The sequence below is a fragment of the Apiotrichum porosum genome (assembly GCF_003942205.1).
Source record: "Apiotrichum porosum strain DSM 27194 chromosome Unknown scaffold_1, whole genome shotgun sequence".
Taxonomy (NCBI): domain Eukaryota; kingdom Fungi; phylum Basidiomycota; class Tremellomycetes; order Trichosporonales; family Trichosporonaceae; genus Apiotrichum; species Apiotrichum porosum.
This window is the reverse complement of record NW_021167108.1, coordinates 1906996-1920641: the sequence shown is the minus strand read 5'-3', so window position 1 is coordinate 1920641 and position 13646 is coordinate 1906996. Positions and strand designations below refer to the sequence as shown.

The 13646-nt window shown below is 56.7% G+C and overlaps 5 protein-coding genes and 1 non-coding gene across 6 annotated transcripts; 3 read left to right on the top strand and 3 right to left on the bottom strand.

Annotated features, from left to right (window-relative positions):
* Positions 1-134: 134 nt before the first annotated feature.
* On the bottom strand, positions 135-1290 carry EHS24_000686 (uncharacterized protein; the record flags this gene model as incomplete). Its single annotated transcript, XM_028616509.1, has 3 exons — positions 135-575; positions 785-980; positions 1184-1290. The coding sequence occupies 3 exons, from the start codon at positions 1288-1290 to the stop codon at positions 135-137; spliced, it is 744 nt and encodes a 247-aa protein (XP_028480366.1).
* A 267-nt stretch (positions 1291-1557) lies between these two features.
* On the top strand, positions 1558-3068 carry EHS24_000685 (uncharacterized protein; the record flags this gene model as incomplete). The annotated part of the gene is made up of 6 exons (XM_028616508.1): positions 1558-1929; positions 1964-2036; positions 2074-2171; positions 2207-2293; positions 2332-2599; positions 2638-3068. The coding sequence occupies 6 exons, from the start codon at positions 1558-1560 to the stop codon at positions 3066-3068; spliced, it is 1329 nt and encodes a 442-aa protein (XP_028480365.1).
* A 129-nt stretch (positions 3069-3197) lies between these two features.
* Positions 3198-6995, bottom strand: EHS24_000684 (uncharacterized protein; the record flags this gene model as incomplete). Its single annotated transcript, XM_028616507.1, has 6 exons — positions 3198-3214; positions 3260-3843; positions 3896-4078; positions 4779-5552; positions 6342-6806; positions 6856-6995. 6 exons carry the CDS (start codon positions 6993-6995, stop codon positions 3198-3200), a joined length of 2163 nt encoding a protein of 720 aa, XP_028480364.1.
* Positions 6996-7526: 531 nt separating this feature from the next.
* EHS24_000683 (uncharacterized protein) lies at positions 7527-8380 on the bottom strand (the record flags this gene model as incomplete). The annotated part of the gene is made up of 4 exons (XM_028616506.1): positions 7527-7567; positions 7607-7917; positions 8031-8159; positions 8211-8380. 4 exons carry the CDS (start codon positions 8378-8380, stop codon positions 7527-7529), a joined length of 651 nt encoding a protein of 216 aa, XP_028480363.1.
* An 854-nt stretch (positions 8381-9234) lies between these two features.
* On the top strand, positions 9235-9349 carry EHS24_000682. The gene has a single exon. It is a non-coding gene; the product is annotated as a tRNA-Thr (tRNA).
* An 849-nt stretch (positions 9350-10198) lies between these two features.
* EHS24_000681 (uncharacterized protein) lies at positions 10199-11169 on the top strand (the record flags this gene model as incomplete). Its single annotated transcript, XM_028616505.1, has 3 exons — positions 10199-10669; positions 10708-10770; positions 10849-11169. 3 exons carry the CDS (start codon positions 10199-10201, stop codon positions 11167-11169), a joined length of 855 nt encoding a protein of 284 aa, XP_028480362.1.
* Positions 11170-13646: the final 2477 nt, after the last annotated feature.

Below are 13646 nucleotides of genomic sequence, written 5' to 3'. Positions count from 1 at the left end.
TCTGCGCCGTGCGGTCATCCGGCAAATGTAGATCCGAGGAACAGTGCAACAAAATGGTAATGGATTCACTTCTTCTTTCTTACATTGCGCCAAACTACAAACGGCGAAACTACAATGGAAAAAAGGTATTTGCTCTACGCTTCGTTAAGTACAACGTCGGACCACTGGCGTCCACGGTCGTCATCGACGCCGACACCCGCCTTGATCAATTTCTGCTCTCCCCATGCCATCAGACGAACGAGAACGCTGAGTTTGCTCTCCATCCCATAGCCCTGGCTCTCGAGAATTGCCGCGTTCAGCTCTTTGGCCACCTTGACACGCTGCGTGCGCTTCATGAGTTGGGTGATGGGCGAGAACGCGGGGTCTTCGCTCAGCTCTTCCTTTGCAAGGTTGGGGAAGGCGAGAAGCGCCATCGTGCGTTCAAGATCAGCGAGGAATTCGGGGTTCTGAGCTCCGCGCGGCGCCAGTTCAAGGGTTGCGAGTTGCAGTGCCTCGTCGATACGATCCGCGCGGATGAGCTCGATAAGGCGCAGCAAGAACAGGTGGAAGAGGAGCGGCGGGTTGGTATCCAAGATCTGGTTTTACAGTCAGCGACATGATTCTTCTAGAACGGAATGTAATAGAGAAAAACAAGTGCGATGTGTGGCCCCTCATATCAGGTCTGTGAATCAGGTGTTTCCGCATGGCCTTGCTGCTAAGCCGGCTAAGCGTGGTGCATGATGTTTCATATCCTTGGGGACACGCAATCGCAAATGTGGGGGAAGGAAAGGACAAAGACACTCACCTCTGGATCCAGCTCGTTGACGCGGCGCACGGCCTCTTCAACTCGCCCGTCTTCGACCGCCTGTCGAATCTCCATCCTCTCTTGAATTGCGTCTTGGTCGATGTTAATCGAGATGCCCGTCTCACGGGCAAACTCGACGGCAGCCTCCGACATGCCTTCGGTCACAAAATAATCGAATAGGAGTGCATTAAGATCCCTGTAAAGCGTCAGCGTTAGGTCTTCAAAGACACGAAGGCGCGATGGGGTAGTTCAGAGGTGCTAAGTATAGTAGGTTGTCCTCAATTATTTTAGGAGAGATTCCCACTTGCGTTTTGTGTATCATCTTGAAAGGATGCTTGGAAAGGGGGGGATGGAAGGGGAGGGAGGGGTTTTGGGGGAGGATGGAGACACGCCACTCACTGTTTGCCAACTTTGGCCTGTTCGATCTTGTTCTCCCACGTCTGTTGCTCAGCTGAGTGCCCCATGGCGCCCGGCTGCTGCGACAGAGATGACCTGGATGTGGCCATGCTGAAGCGAGCAAAGGGGGATGGAGAAGACTGAAGTGTTGTAGATGCGGAGGCGAGTTATAGTGCAAACGAGAGGCAAATGGGTGCGAGAGGGCGGGATTAGAGGCCGTTTCCCCGCCGTGGCGTGCGAACCGCGCTGGCAAGAGCGGAAGCAAAATGAACTCGCGGCCCCCAGCGGAAGCAAATCCACGCGCCTGACGTTCATGACGCGCGACGCTTTGTTGACGTTGTCGAGGTTTCAAAACAACCACCCATACGCACGCAGCAATGGAGACATACCAGTTCTCCCAGGTCCACAAAGCCACAGCAGTGGCATTTTCACCCGGATCAACGTTTATTGCAACAGCAGTTCAAGACCAAGTCATTGTTCGCTCGTCCTCAAGTCTCCAGGCCGTCAAAACATGGGTCTGTTCGCCTCCTCCTGAACCGGTGGCGTCTACCAGTCGACGAGCCGAAGCAGTCGCCACGGTGGACCATCTCTCATGGTCGTCTGGCGGGTCAAGGATCCTGGCATTCTCCACCAAGGGATCCTGCGCTTGGGTCTTTGACCTGTCCGAGGCCGACGAAGTGTGCAGGCTCACGGGAGACCTCGTCAAGGTTGAGTGGGGAGGCGACGACGTGTTGTCTTGGTCGGATAGGGTAAGCTAACTGTGTGACCTTCAGCTGACATTAGGGCCTTGCTATTCATGACTTGAGTACTGGAAGCAGCCGATTTATCCAGAGCATTCAGACTGGATCGTCCCAAGGTGCGTTTGTCCGCCGGACCCAGCTCAACGCCTTCAGCTCACACCTGGTCACCTGATCACCGATACCTGGCCGTCCTGGAACGTCACTACGGCAAGGACTATGTTGGGGTGTACGATAGGGAGTCTCTCGCAAGGGTAAGCTATTCGACGGGGACTTTAGCTGACTGTAGAACTTTCCGTTGCCGTCTGGTGAGCCGCGAGGAATCGCGTGGAGTCCTTGCGGAAAGTGGCTGGCAGTGTGGGACTGGCACCTCTCAGTGAGCTACGCTTTTGACCGGTGCCCAGCTGACGGCAGTACGCTATCCACTTCTACTCTCCCGTCGGCGCCCATCTTTCCACCTTCACCTCGACAACCGAGTACGACCACGCACCTGGCATCCGCACCGTTGCATGGGCACCCAACGGTCGACATGTGGCAGTAGGCAGCACCGAGGGCAGTGTCACCGTCATTGAGAGCGAGAGCTGGAAGTCCATTGCCACCTTGAGGATGTATGGGCGTGACTCGCCGCCAACATGGCACGAGCCGGCACCTACGGGCTCGCGAGCTGTGGGAATCACACAGTGTGAGTTGATGCCAGACTCACCAGCAACTGACCCTCAGTCTACTCTGGCCAGCCTGCTTCACAACACGGCCCGGTCACGGTGCTCGGGTTCAGCCCCGACGGCACGCTGCTGTTCTTTGGCCAAGAGAACCTCTTGCACATCTACGAGTTCCTCGTGGACGCCACCTCGGCACACCCGGACATGGCACCGGCAGCAAGCATCTCGTTCAATAACCAGCTCAAGGCCGTACAGTGCTGTCCGACCACGAACCGCCTCGCGATGGTGACGCGTAACCGCTCTCTCTACCTGTGGGACAGACTGGGTGTGGAAGGCGTGGACATTCCAGACAGTGCCGACTTTGTGGCGGTCGACGTGCAGTGGTCGCCGGATGGCCACTCGGCGGTGGTGTGTGACAGACAGGCGTTCTGCATCGTCTATGAGGACGTGCCGGACGGGGACAATCGATGGGAGGAGGAAGGAGGGTTGTAGGGAGAGTTTGTATAGTATCAACATGAATGTAACATGGCTGTCATGGCTGTTATGGACGTATGGCGTTGGCACAGGGTCTTTGCTTGTTGTGTGGTAATGTGGCGGTGGCTCTAACCGAGTCGCAGTTCTTTACTGACGCTTGGCCACTGGGCTTCATTGTCAGCGACTTGAAGACACAATTCTCAACCTACATCTGTAGATATTCATGTGATCACAGATTAGGTCGGCAATGTCTTTGACGGGTATAGCCTCGTCGATATTCTTCTTACCGCGAGTCGCAGCAAAGTCTGCTCTGGCGCGTCCCAGCGCCCAAATGAACGGCGGAGGAATAACTGAAAACAGTGTGTATGGAAGACCTGATGGATCGAATAGTTCGCAATGCTCGAGACCGCAAGTCAGGGACGTCCCCTCTTCGGTCATGGCACTCCACTTTGGTTCATATTGCTCCAGAGCAAGTTTGCAGGTATCGAGGTCGTCGTTCAGGGCGCCCAGTATGAAAGCGTCGAGTGGACAGAACTCGTCCAGGAGAAGCTTGAACTTGAAATCGAGAAAGAAGATCTTGATGGCCATACCACATTCGAACTTTTGCATAAAGCGCAACGCGCGGGCCAGCGGAAGGACAGCATCATCATCGACACTGAAATGGGGTCCAATGTGTCCTTCAGTGATGACCGTCAAGAAGCGCTTGATGGCGTCGGCAGTTTCGAATGACTCGTCCGTGAAAGTAATCTTGCGGTCGCTAGGGTTCAGTGAGGCGGCATCCTTGATGACTGCACTGTTCAGGTTAGGTATGTGACAACTGCACTTGACAATCAGAGATGACTCACCTGTGGACGGAAAGGAGGTCGGAGGCAACCCGAAAGCGAACGCCGTCTGCAGAGATGAGGGTGAAGTTGCCTTGTGTGAATGTTTTGTCGTTCGCTATCGTCTCTTCAGGATCGGTCTGCATGACGTATGGCTTGTGGATAGACGTGAAGAGAGGAAGGAATGAGAGAAGGATGTCGCCCTCTCTGCAACACAAGTGAGGGCACCTGCTGCGGAATCAGATCAGAGGCCACAGTACCACAGTACGTATGTAGAAGCATTGACGGGGTGGCGGGGCGCAAACAAACTTTCGAGAGAGTCAGCAAGTTCAATTTCACACCCCAGCAGCGTGTAAGCTGCCGCAGATTGCAAGTGAAAGGAAGGACTGGTGACGTGAGGAGTCATAGACCACACCGATTTTGACCTGGTGTAAGGCCATGCGCCATGGTTCTCACATGCACGGCATAGAAGGGCGCAGAGAGTGCGATTTCACAGCCCGAAAGCCGCTGCAGATTGTATGTGTCACAGCACGTTGGCTTAATGCATGCACTCGTGCTACTATGAATCCGTGCTCTTGCCAACGTGGACACGCTACATAAGGAACCAACATATACAGGCGACTCGGTCGAGGAGGAGACGATACACAGGGTGGGTGGGAGAGACGCTGCCACATTCTGGCTGTCGAAGGAACCGGTGTTGTCCGAGGTTGAGGGGTATCACATGCGTGGTGGAGAGAACGATAAACAGGGCGAGCGAAACCCTGCCATGGGTTGGCTGGGGAGGGAGCATGGTATTGTCGGGGGTGGTCATAAGGGGTGTCTCGCACGCGAGGTAGCGCGCCTGGTCCAGCTCTTGGTATTTTGGGGACGTTCACCCGGCTTGGTCGTCAGCGTTGTGGCTACATACCGAGGGACCATACCTCGATGCGGCTGCATGAGTTTGCAGAAATGATACGAGACGGTTTCACGGTGGCTCAGCTTATTCGGGTCGCATTCGCAGGTACCCAACGCGGGATCGTGGGCATCCATAAGCGCGACAACCTCAGCGGTGGCACCGGTAAGAGCCCAGCGATACACAGGAGGGAAGATTTCACACAGCGACCAGCGGAGGGTGGTGAGGTCGGCAAGAGACTCCTTGGCGGTCGCGTCTAGCGGTATGGTGGGGGCGTGAGGAAGGTGACCCCAAACAAAGTGTTTCTGCTTCTCGATTATGCAATGGCAGGTCCCGTCATCGTCGTTGGCGGCCGCGAGGATGAACAATCCCAGGGCGTTTTCGTTGGTTTCGTAAAAGTTGACCTTGAGACGGAGGAAGAGGAGGTCAATCGCATTGTTGCACTTATATTTCTGCATGAAGCGCAGAGTCTTGAACAGCAGACGTATGCAGTTATCGTAGTCGGAGTAGTCCTTGCTTGGGGTGAGCACGGTCGGGACGTTTCCCGTGGTGATGATCGTCAAGAACACGTCCAGAACTTTTGCGCTCTCGATGTCGCTGTCGGTGAGGGTGACCTCGTGTGTGACGGGGGTCATCGACTTTGCCTGGTCAAAGACAGGACTGGATTTGAAGATGTCACTGGAAGCGATACGGAAGCGAACGCGGTCGGCCGACACAAGGGCGAAGTCTCCTGTCGTGAACGTCTCGTTGTCCTTCCTTGATGGGCTGGGCGCCGTCCTCGGTGGCTTCCTTGGTAGCGTCTGCGGCCGTTCCGGGGTCCATTTCCATCATAAGCACGCGAGTTGCAAGTGGATGGATGGAACAAAGGGTTGGAGGAGTGAGAGAAGGAGTGTTGTTGAAAGTTGAGGCTGATGGTGGGTTAGTCAACTGTTTGTGTGGCGATCACTGTGGCAGACGGAAGCAAGCCGGCAGAAACAGGCGCCGTTCGTCATCAGTCGGCCAGCGATCCGGCGATCACCAGGTGTAAGTGTTCTGTGGGCGGGTAACAACACCACCGCGAGCCGCGAGAGAGCATTCCGTCCCAGCCCACACAGTGCCGTACATAGCACACCGTGTATTCATTGCTGTTCCTGGTATTGGACATGGCGATGACATTGAGGACGGGAAACAACTGACGCAAATGCCTATATACAAAGTTCGTCATGGGACACGGATGATAAATACAACGAGGGAGGGGTCCCCCGCAAAGCAGTGGACAATTGAGGAGCGAAAGGGATGAGGGCTTGAGTGCGTGGGTGACATGTCATGGGTGTGGTCGAAACATACTTGAAATCGGTGCTCGAGGACAGAGCCTTGCGGTAGAGTGGGAATCATGGCGTCGGGGAGTAGCGAGCTTCTCCCTAGTTGCTGTTGGCTGAGGTTGCTTTGAGGTCAGTCATGGTACTGCTGAAGGGTGACGTACGTTCAACTGCTGCCATGAGCTCGCAAAAGCGATCACAGAGTCTTTGCTTTTTGTGTGTGGAAATATCGCCATCGGACCGAGGCGTGACTTCGCGCACAGCGCGCGCTAGGGCCCACAGGTGGTTCGGCGGGACGATGCCCCACACCTCACGCGGGAAGGTACTTGGGTCGAGCCCCCAACCACCCTTTGTGCCGTTCTTCAGAGGGTTGGTCTCAGGACCAGTATTCCCGCCCCACACCCGACGTTTACCTTGCAAAAGCGCAGCCTTGCAAATGTCGAGGTCATCGTTGATGGCACCCAGGACGAACATTGTCAAGGACCCCAATTCACCTTCGTAGAGCTTGACTTTGAGGTCGAGAATTAAGATGCTCAGAGCAGGATGGCAGCCGTATTTCTGTAAAAATCGGACGATGCGGACCAGTTCGGGGATCGAAAACTTCTTTGCCTCATAGCCCAGCAGATGCCCGCAGGTGATAAGAGTCAAGAACAGTTCGATGGTGTGTTTCTGTTCAAGCTCGTCGTCGGTGAAGGTGATCTCGAGGGTTTCATTGCTCAATGAGCTCATGTCCTTGAACGCAGTGCTGCTCATGTCAGGCTTGGACTGTTTGCTCCCAACCGCAACCAACATACCTCATGGCGAAAAGGAGCTGAGACTGGACTCGGAAACGCCACCCGTCCTCGGAGATGAGGGTGAAGTCGCCATCCTTGAAGGTTTTGTGGTCGCGAATGGGCCGGTTTCTAGAACCTGTGGTGGGTGTGCTGGCGGGCATGATGAGTTATGGGAGATGCGAGAAAGTGAGACAATGAGTGAGAAGTGTTGATGGAGAAATGTTGATGGATTGGAAGCACACACTCGTCGGTTGATGAGCGCCGCGGATGACGTAATGTGTTCAGTTGTCGCCGCTGCTGATCACTGCCGGCAGAGGAAGAATGGGCATGACACTGCCACTGCAACTACATGCATGAGGACGGCCTATTAAAAAGCTAGGACGTGACTCTTGGGGACAGGAGAACGGAAAATCCTATTGCCGCAACGGACAAAGAGGTGTCACACGATGGAGGCCGCCACAACGGCGACTGCCATTACTCTGTCTTGGGTGAGCAGCCGAGGTACAGTTTATACAGGAGGAAACGAAGAGCAGTACAGTCATAGGTTGGAGGCGCTGGAGACGTTGGAGACGTTGGAGCGGTTTAGAGACGACCGAGACGCTGGAGCGGTGAGAGAGGCGATTTGGTGCAGGGAGGTAGCTGGAGCGTTGGTGGAAAAGCGAGCTGTGTGCCCAATTGTGTGCCAGGTGCCCCTAGGCCCCGACCTCGGGTTGATGGTGACGGCCGAAGCGAGCTTTGGTGTTGGTGGGGGTACGGGGGCAAGCAAACCTACCTCGGTGTTCTCTGATGAGGATGCAAAAGCGGTCCGGAAGTTGTGCAGCTGTGACGTTGCTGTTACCGTAACTTGCGCGGGTGAGAGCCCAAATGTAGTGTTGCGGGATGAGGTGCCAAATCTCGAACGGAAGTGCACCAGGGTGGATGATGGGCGCGCCACTGATGGCACCCTCCAACGAGTCGAGCTTGCTGTTGTTTCCCCAGACGAGGATCCCCGCTTGCACCAGGGACAGCTTGCAAATCTCGAGGTCGTCGTTGATGGCGCCCAGGATGAACGCTAGAACCGCATAGTAGCCGTTCTGGAGGAGCCTGACTTTGATGTCGAGGAACAGTATGGCCTGGGCGACGCCGCACTCGTATTTCTTCATGAAATGGAGGGCGAACACCACTGGAACATGGACTTTGTTGTTTTGGTGTCATACGGGCCGATATGTCCCTTTGTGATGACAGTCAGGAAGAGGCGCAAGACGGCGGCCGTTTCAATGTCGGTGTCGGCGAACGAGACTTGACGTTTCTGGAGATCAAAGGTGGAGGCTGCATGGAACACAGAACTGAACATGGTCAGAGGGGGGAGCGGCGCGGCGAGAGAGGGGTGCACCTACCTCATTCCGAACAGGACTGCAGAGGGAACACGGAAGCGCACATTGTCGGCCGAGACGAGGGTGAAGTCGCCCGCCGTGAACGAGGGGTCGTCCACGATATTGTCGCCTGGAGGGGCTGGAGGCGCTACGGGGTCACTGGGGCCCGCGGGGGTTGGCTTAGCCCCAGGCATGGTGGATAGGGTGATAGTGTGAGAGTGGATTGAGAGAAGGAAGAGGAGGTCGGTGAATAGAGAAGGGTGAGTCAACCTGTGACACTGGGTGGGCCGCGGAATTAGGTAAGTGGCCAGCGCTGATCGCGACTGATCATTCACGGTGGCAAGCGGCTATGCAGGTGCCATGCAGGTGGCCAGGTTGCCACAATCCCCAGAATACAGCTATTGTCAAATACCATGCAAGCACCATGCACAAGTAGACAGCACCAGGGGTAGGTTGCAAGGTTGTGTGATTTGAGATTCCCATGTGGCGGCCAACTGAGGGCCGAGCAGAAGAACTCGAGCGACAGATGTTGGCAACACCAACTGCCTCTGGGCTCTAGAGCTCTGCAATGCACAGGATATGCGATCTGCCGAACGAGATAAGGAGCAGCAGTGTGTGTGCCTCCTGAATCTCAAGAAATGTTCGACGCTGCAACCCCGACACACGTAGCTACAGAACCCGCCGATTAAACCTGGCACTCTCGCCACGGAGGTTGAGCCTTCGGCAACGCACCCAACGCACGCATCGTCTTCGTCCACCTGTTTCTCTTCCACAAGTCCTCCGTTCGTCTCCAACTTTGGCATGGGATAGTACCAGTACATGAAGCTTCAGCCCATCCAAAACACACTGCATACCGCCTGTATAACGCCACAACTCGCCGCTCGCACAAACCCCCGCCCCCTCGCGCCGGAAAGTTCAGCCTTCCCAAACCCTACCCACCATCTTCGTCGACCGTTTTCTCATCAACCAGTGCTCCAATCGTCTCCAAACTTTGGCCATGCGTAGCAGCGATACATAAGCACTCCATGCATGCCAAAGAACGTGCAAGGCCTGTATAGCTCAGTTGGTAGAGCGTGCCCTTCGTATCTCGGCCTCGATCCATCGAGGAGCTCCAAGGTTGTTCAGTGAGGGTAAGGTCGGCAGTTCGATCCTGTCTGGAGGCATTCATTTTTGGAGTAGAAGGCTATGCATGAATTCTGGAGGTACCTTGCGTGTCGGGGGACATGGGGAGGGTCTTTTGAGGGACGGAGAGGACGCTGTGGGAGGTGTGGATGGTGTTGTGGGCAAGGTGGCGGAGGAGGGAAGGTCCGCGACATGGGCGGTGGCGAGGTGGCAAAATTTTCCGCAATCTCCTATGTACGAGCGTTCTCCCTCTTCTTCGAAAGTCTCAAGGATCAGCGATAATTAGACTGACCCACAATTCCATGCCTTGTATGGCGTCCTTGGAGACCATACGGTCAGTTATTGGGCCTCGGCGTGGGTGAAGGGGGCAACGCTGCCACTACCTGGAGGAGTTGCCAATGTGTTCCAAGCACGTGGATCTCACGAGCAGGTGCAGGGTTATACGGTCACCTACATAGCCAAACTATCCCACAGTGCCCCCCGGTCGTCGCACCCGGCGCAAGTCTGTAACAACTGCAACACCGTGGCCACTAGACAACACTCGCAACCGGAAAGAAAAATGTCGGTAAATAGAAATAAATCGCCGTGGCACCACCTTGTGTCACTCAACCACAACACATCCACCTCCAACCACACCAGCACCACGTAACCCCAATCCCCACGCTTCACCAGGAGACTTTTACCCACGTGCGCGTCTGCACAGTAACCGCAGACCACCTCTGGTATGTCTCACCAATCCCAAGTCACGTGCCTCGGTCAACACCGACCTGCTGTGCATCTTGTGCCGCAGTGCGCAGCCATTGCAATCATACATACATTCACATGAGGTTCCCAGGATCCCCATGCTTCTTGGAACCACACTGTCTCTCTCTCTCCCAGTACAGTACACAATGAAGCTCGCCACCACCGTCTTTACGCTCCTCCTTGGCGGCGGGGTCAGCGCGCACCAGACGGTGTTTTCCGACCTGGACACATGGGCCGACAAGCAGGCGAGCGCGGCATGTGCGTGCCTGCTCACGCCCGAGCAGATGGAGGGGCCGTTCTACCTCGACTATGCGCTGAAGCGGGCCCACATCACCGAAAGCCAGCCGGGGGTGCCCGTCCACCTCACGCTGCGCGTCTTTGACGTATCGGACGGGTGTGCGCCGCTCGCGGGCGCCTGGGTCGATATCTGGTCTGCCGATGCGGCGGGTGTCTACTCGGGCTATGGCGCAGAGGCCGAGGAAGGACACAGCAGGCGTGACTGGAACCTCGTCGATATGGTCGTCCCCGGGCCTGGAGATGGACGCCGCCCGCCCCCCGGAGGTCCTCCTCCCCCCGGTGGTCCTCCCGCCGGTGGCCATGGCCCTCCAGTCGTGAACGTGCGTTCACCCACGTTCGACTACCTACTGACCGTCAGAACGCGACCTTCCTCCGTGGCGTGCAAGAGACTGACAGCGAGGGTGCAGTAACGTTTTACACTGTGAGCAGATTCAACTGCGACGAATTCAACTGCGCATGGCCATTGCGTCATGTGTTTGCTTATCGCTGACGTCGCCAGCTCTATCCCGGATGGTATCCGGGCCGGACCAACCACATCCACCTCAAGGTACACGCCCCGCTGTGGGGCCAGGATGAGAAGGGCCACAACACGACGCACGGGCAGACGACGCAGCTGTACTTTCCCGACGCGGCCAACGACAAGCTCGCCCTCGTCCCGCCGTACAGCGACAACACGGTGCGCCGCACGCCCAACGAGCGCGACGGGCTGTATCGCCAGATGAAGGGTCTCAACGTCCTCAACGTGACGTTTGTGGGCGACGTGGCTGTCGACGGCCATGTATCGGCCGCGATCGACCTCGGTATCGACCGCTGGTGGTAGTGTATCAGATGCTTCGTCAGCACGTAGTGCTGTTTGTAGCTAGACAGTTATCTGTGGCTCGCCCCTAGGCGAGCGGGACCGCCACCAAGCGCACCGACCATCACACCCAGTAGACCCAGTGGCCAGTAGACTGGACCATGCTGTCATCCATCCCAAGTCCCCGAGATTAGAGAACCGTACGTCACGGTGTTGCAGAGACGGGGGAATGCCGCGTGCCGTCGCGGCTTGTTCCTCGAAAGCGATATGAATAAAGTGCTGGAACGTGGCATATGGCATCAAGCACAGACACGCGGAGAACTGACGCGGTGCACGCTGCGCCATGCATCAGCGAGCCCACGCAATGGCAACTCGCTGTACGCGGCTGTGGAGCACTGCCCAGTGCATGCCGCCAATGAGGACCAAACAGCCGGCGGGAACACAATAACCTTAACCCCACAGCGGGACCTCGGGATAGCGTAAGTAGGACAAGGACACCCGCCTTGGCATTTCGCCACTGTGGCCCAATTGTTGTTTTCGCTGGAACCGAGTAAATTGTCCTCGTCGGAATGACTGGGCCAGGTCCCCTCATGTCCCTCATCCACATAGCGTGGCGGCCGTACGTAACAGAGGTGCACCAGAAGATTGATGACCAAGGCCGCCTCTGTTTCGTCAAAACTCGTGAGCGGGACAAGGGGATAATATACGACTACTGTACGCGCGCCCGCAAAATGGGCCGGCCCGCGCGCAGGTCCGACCGTCCTTGAATTGAACACTACTGACGTGCGGCCGTTGTGTGCCGTTTATCAATGGGTGGCCCGCCGCATCCGCTACACATCAATAGCGGTGGGTGTGCCATGGAATGGGCAGTGGCGCGAGACTGGGACTGCGAGAGGAGTGGTGGGTGAGCACTTGTGGCAGTGACTGTGTCGAGGGAGTGTCTCTCGCAGTTTAGCCACACCGAGAGGAGGGCTGCAATACACTTTTCTTTCGGGTATAAGGCCTATCGGCCGAGCCACGGTCCACCGGTTGTGCTCATCCCATTCATATGTGTACATTCCTCGCTTGCCATGTTGTGCTGCAACTTGGGAATTGGGTGAGTGTCGAGTCGGTTACGCAAACCCAAGGGTGCGCCATCTAATGTCGGAGCGGGAGGATCGGGAGACTTGCCGCGGCAATGTATGTATTGAGGTTTGTGGGTCAGCTGGCCAGCTGGCCAGCTGTGGTAATGTGGCCAATGTGGACGGCAAAGGTCGACATGGTGGACAAGGGCGCCCTTGCCTGTTGTCCTTTCCGCTGTCATATGGGTGCCTGTACGAGCAGAGATGTGTCTGGGCCATGGCGAGAGATGCATGCAGCAGAGGAGCAGCAACAGTGGCCACTACGGCCACTACGCTAGTATACGCTGCTCCTTTTGATCTCTTTTGCGCTCTTTGACTCTGCACTCTTGCGCTTATTTCCTGATTCGGGGGCAAACGCGACCGAAAAAAAAGACAAGTGTTACCTGAAACGCGTCCCCCACAGGTCCAGGCCGCCCGTTGGAACCTAGGCAGCCCACCCAGCGCGCACGCGTGGGCGAGGGACCGAGGGGGACTAGAGAAGGGACACGACATACGGCATGGCGTATTTGCCAGGTTAGGCCCAACCTTTTACAGACGGACCGAATGGCGCCGGCGCCGTACCGGCCACACGGCCACACGGGACGCGCACACACACGCGCGTTGGCGGTGAAACCTGAACACGGTGAGCCTGAACGGGATCCCCCCAGTCTCTACTTTGGGCAGAGTGCAGAGAGAGAGAGTCCTGTCGCCATAACACACCACACACAAACCCACCCCACACCCATAGGGCTCTATACCGCGGCAGCAAGGAGACCCTCTCTGGATCTCTGGCGCTCAGGAGACTCGTTGTCTCTCTCCCTCTTGTTCATCCAATTCCATCTAGCAGTGTGTCCTGGACAAAACAAACAACACAAGGGACACTCGGTGTGTGCTCATCCATCTCTCTCGCTCTCAAGAGAGAGCACATCCAGTCGGTTTGTGGTTCGGGCCGCCCTGTGCGCCTCGTTGAAACACACTACGCCGCCGCCCGCTGCTCACGCCGACGCTGTCCCCCCCGTCGCCGTTGCACAGACCCCCCAGGCTCACAACTCGCGCGCACGCCGGGATCGCCCTTTTGACGGCCACACACCGTCCATCCAGCAAGCCATAGCGCCATAGCAGCCAGGGCCCCTGTCACTGCGCGCGTCGCGCACAACGCCCCCGGCACACCCACCCCTCTCCCTCAGTGCATCAGTTGGCCGCCGCTCACGCGCGCGCGCGCTCCGTCAACCCCCCCACACACCCACCCGTCCTACGTCCCTTCCTCTTTGCTTTTGCTCATCCATCATCCTCTACCATCTCCCGTCGACAACGAACACACACACACACACACACCTCTCTGCCGACCCTCGTCACTCGTTTCCACATTACGTGCCGACACACCGGCTCCATCTCATTGTC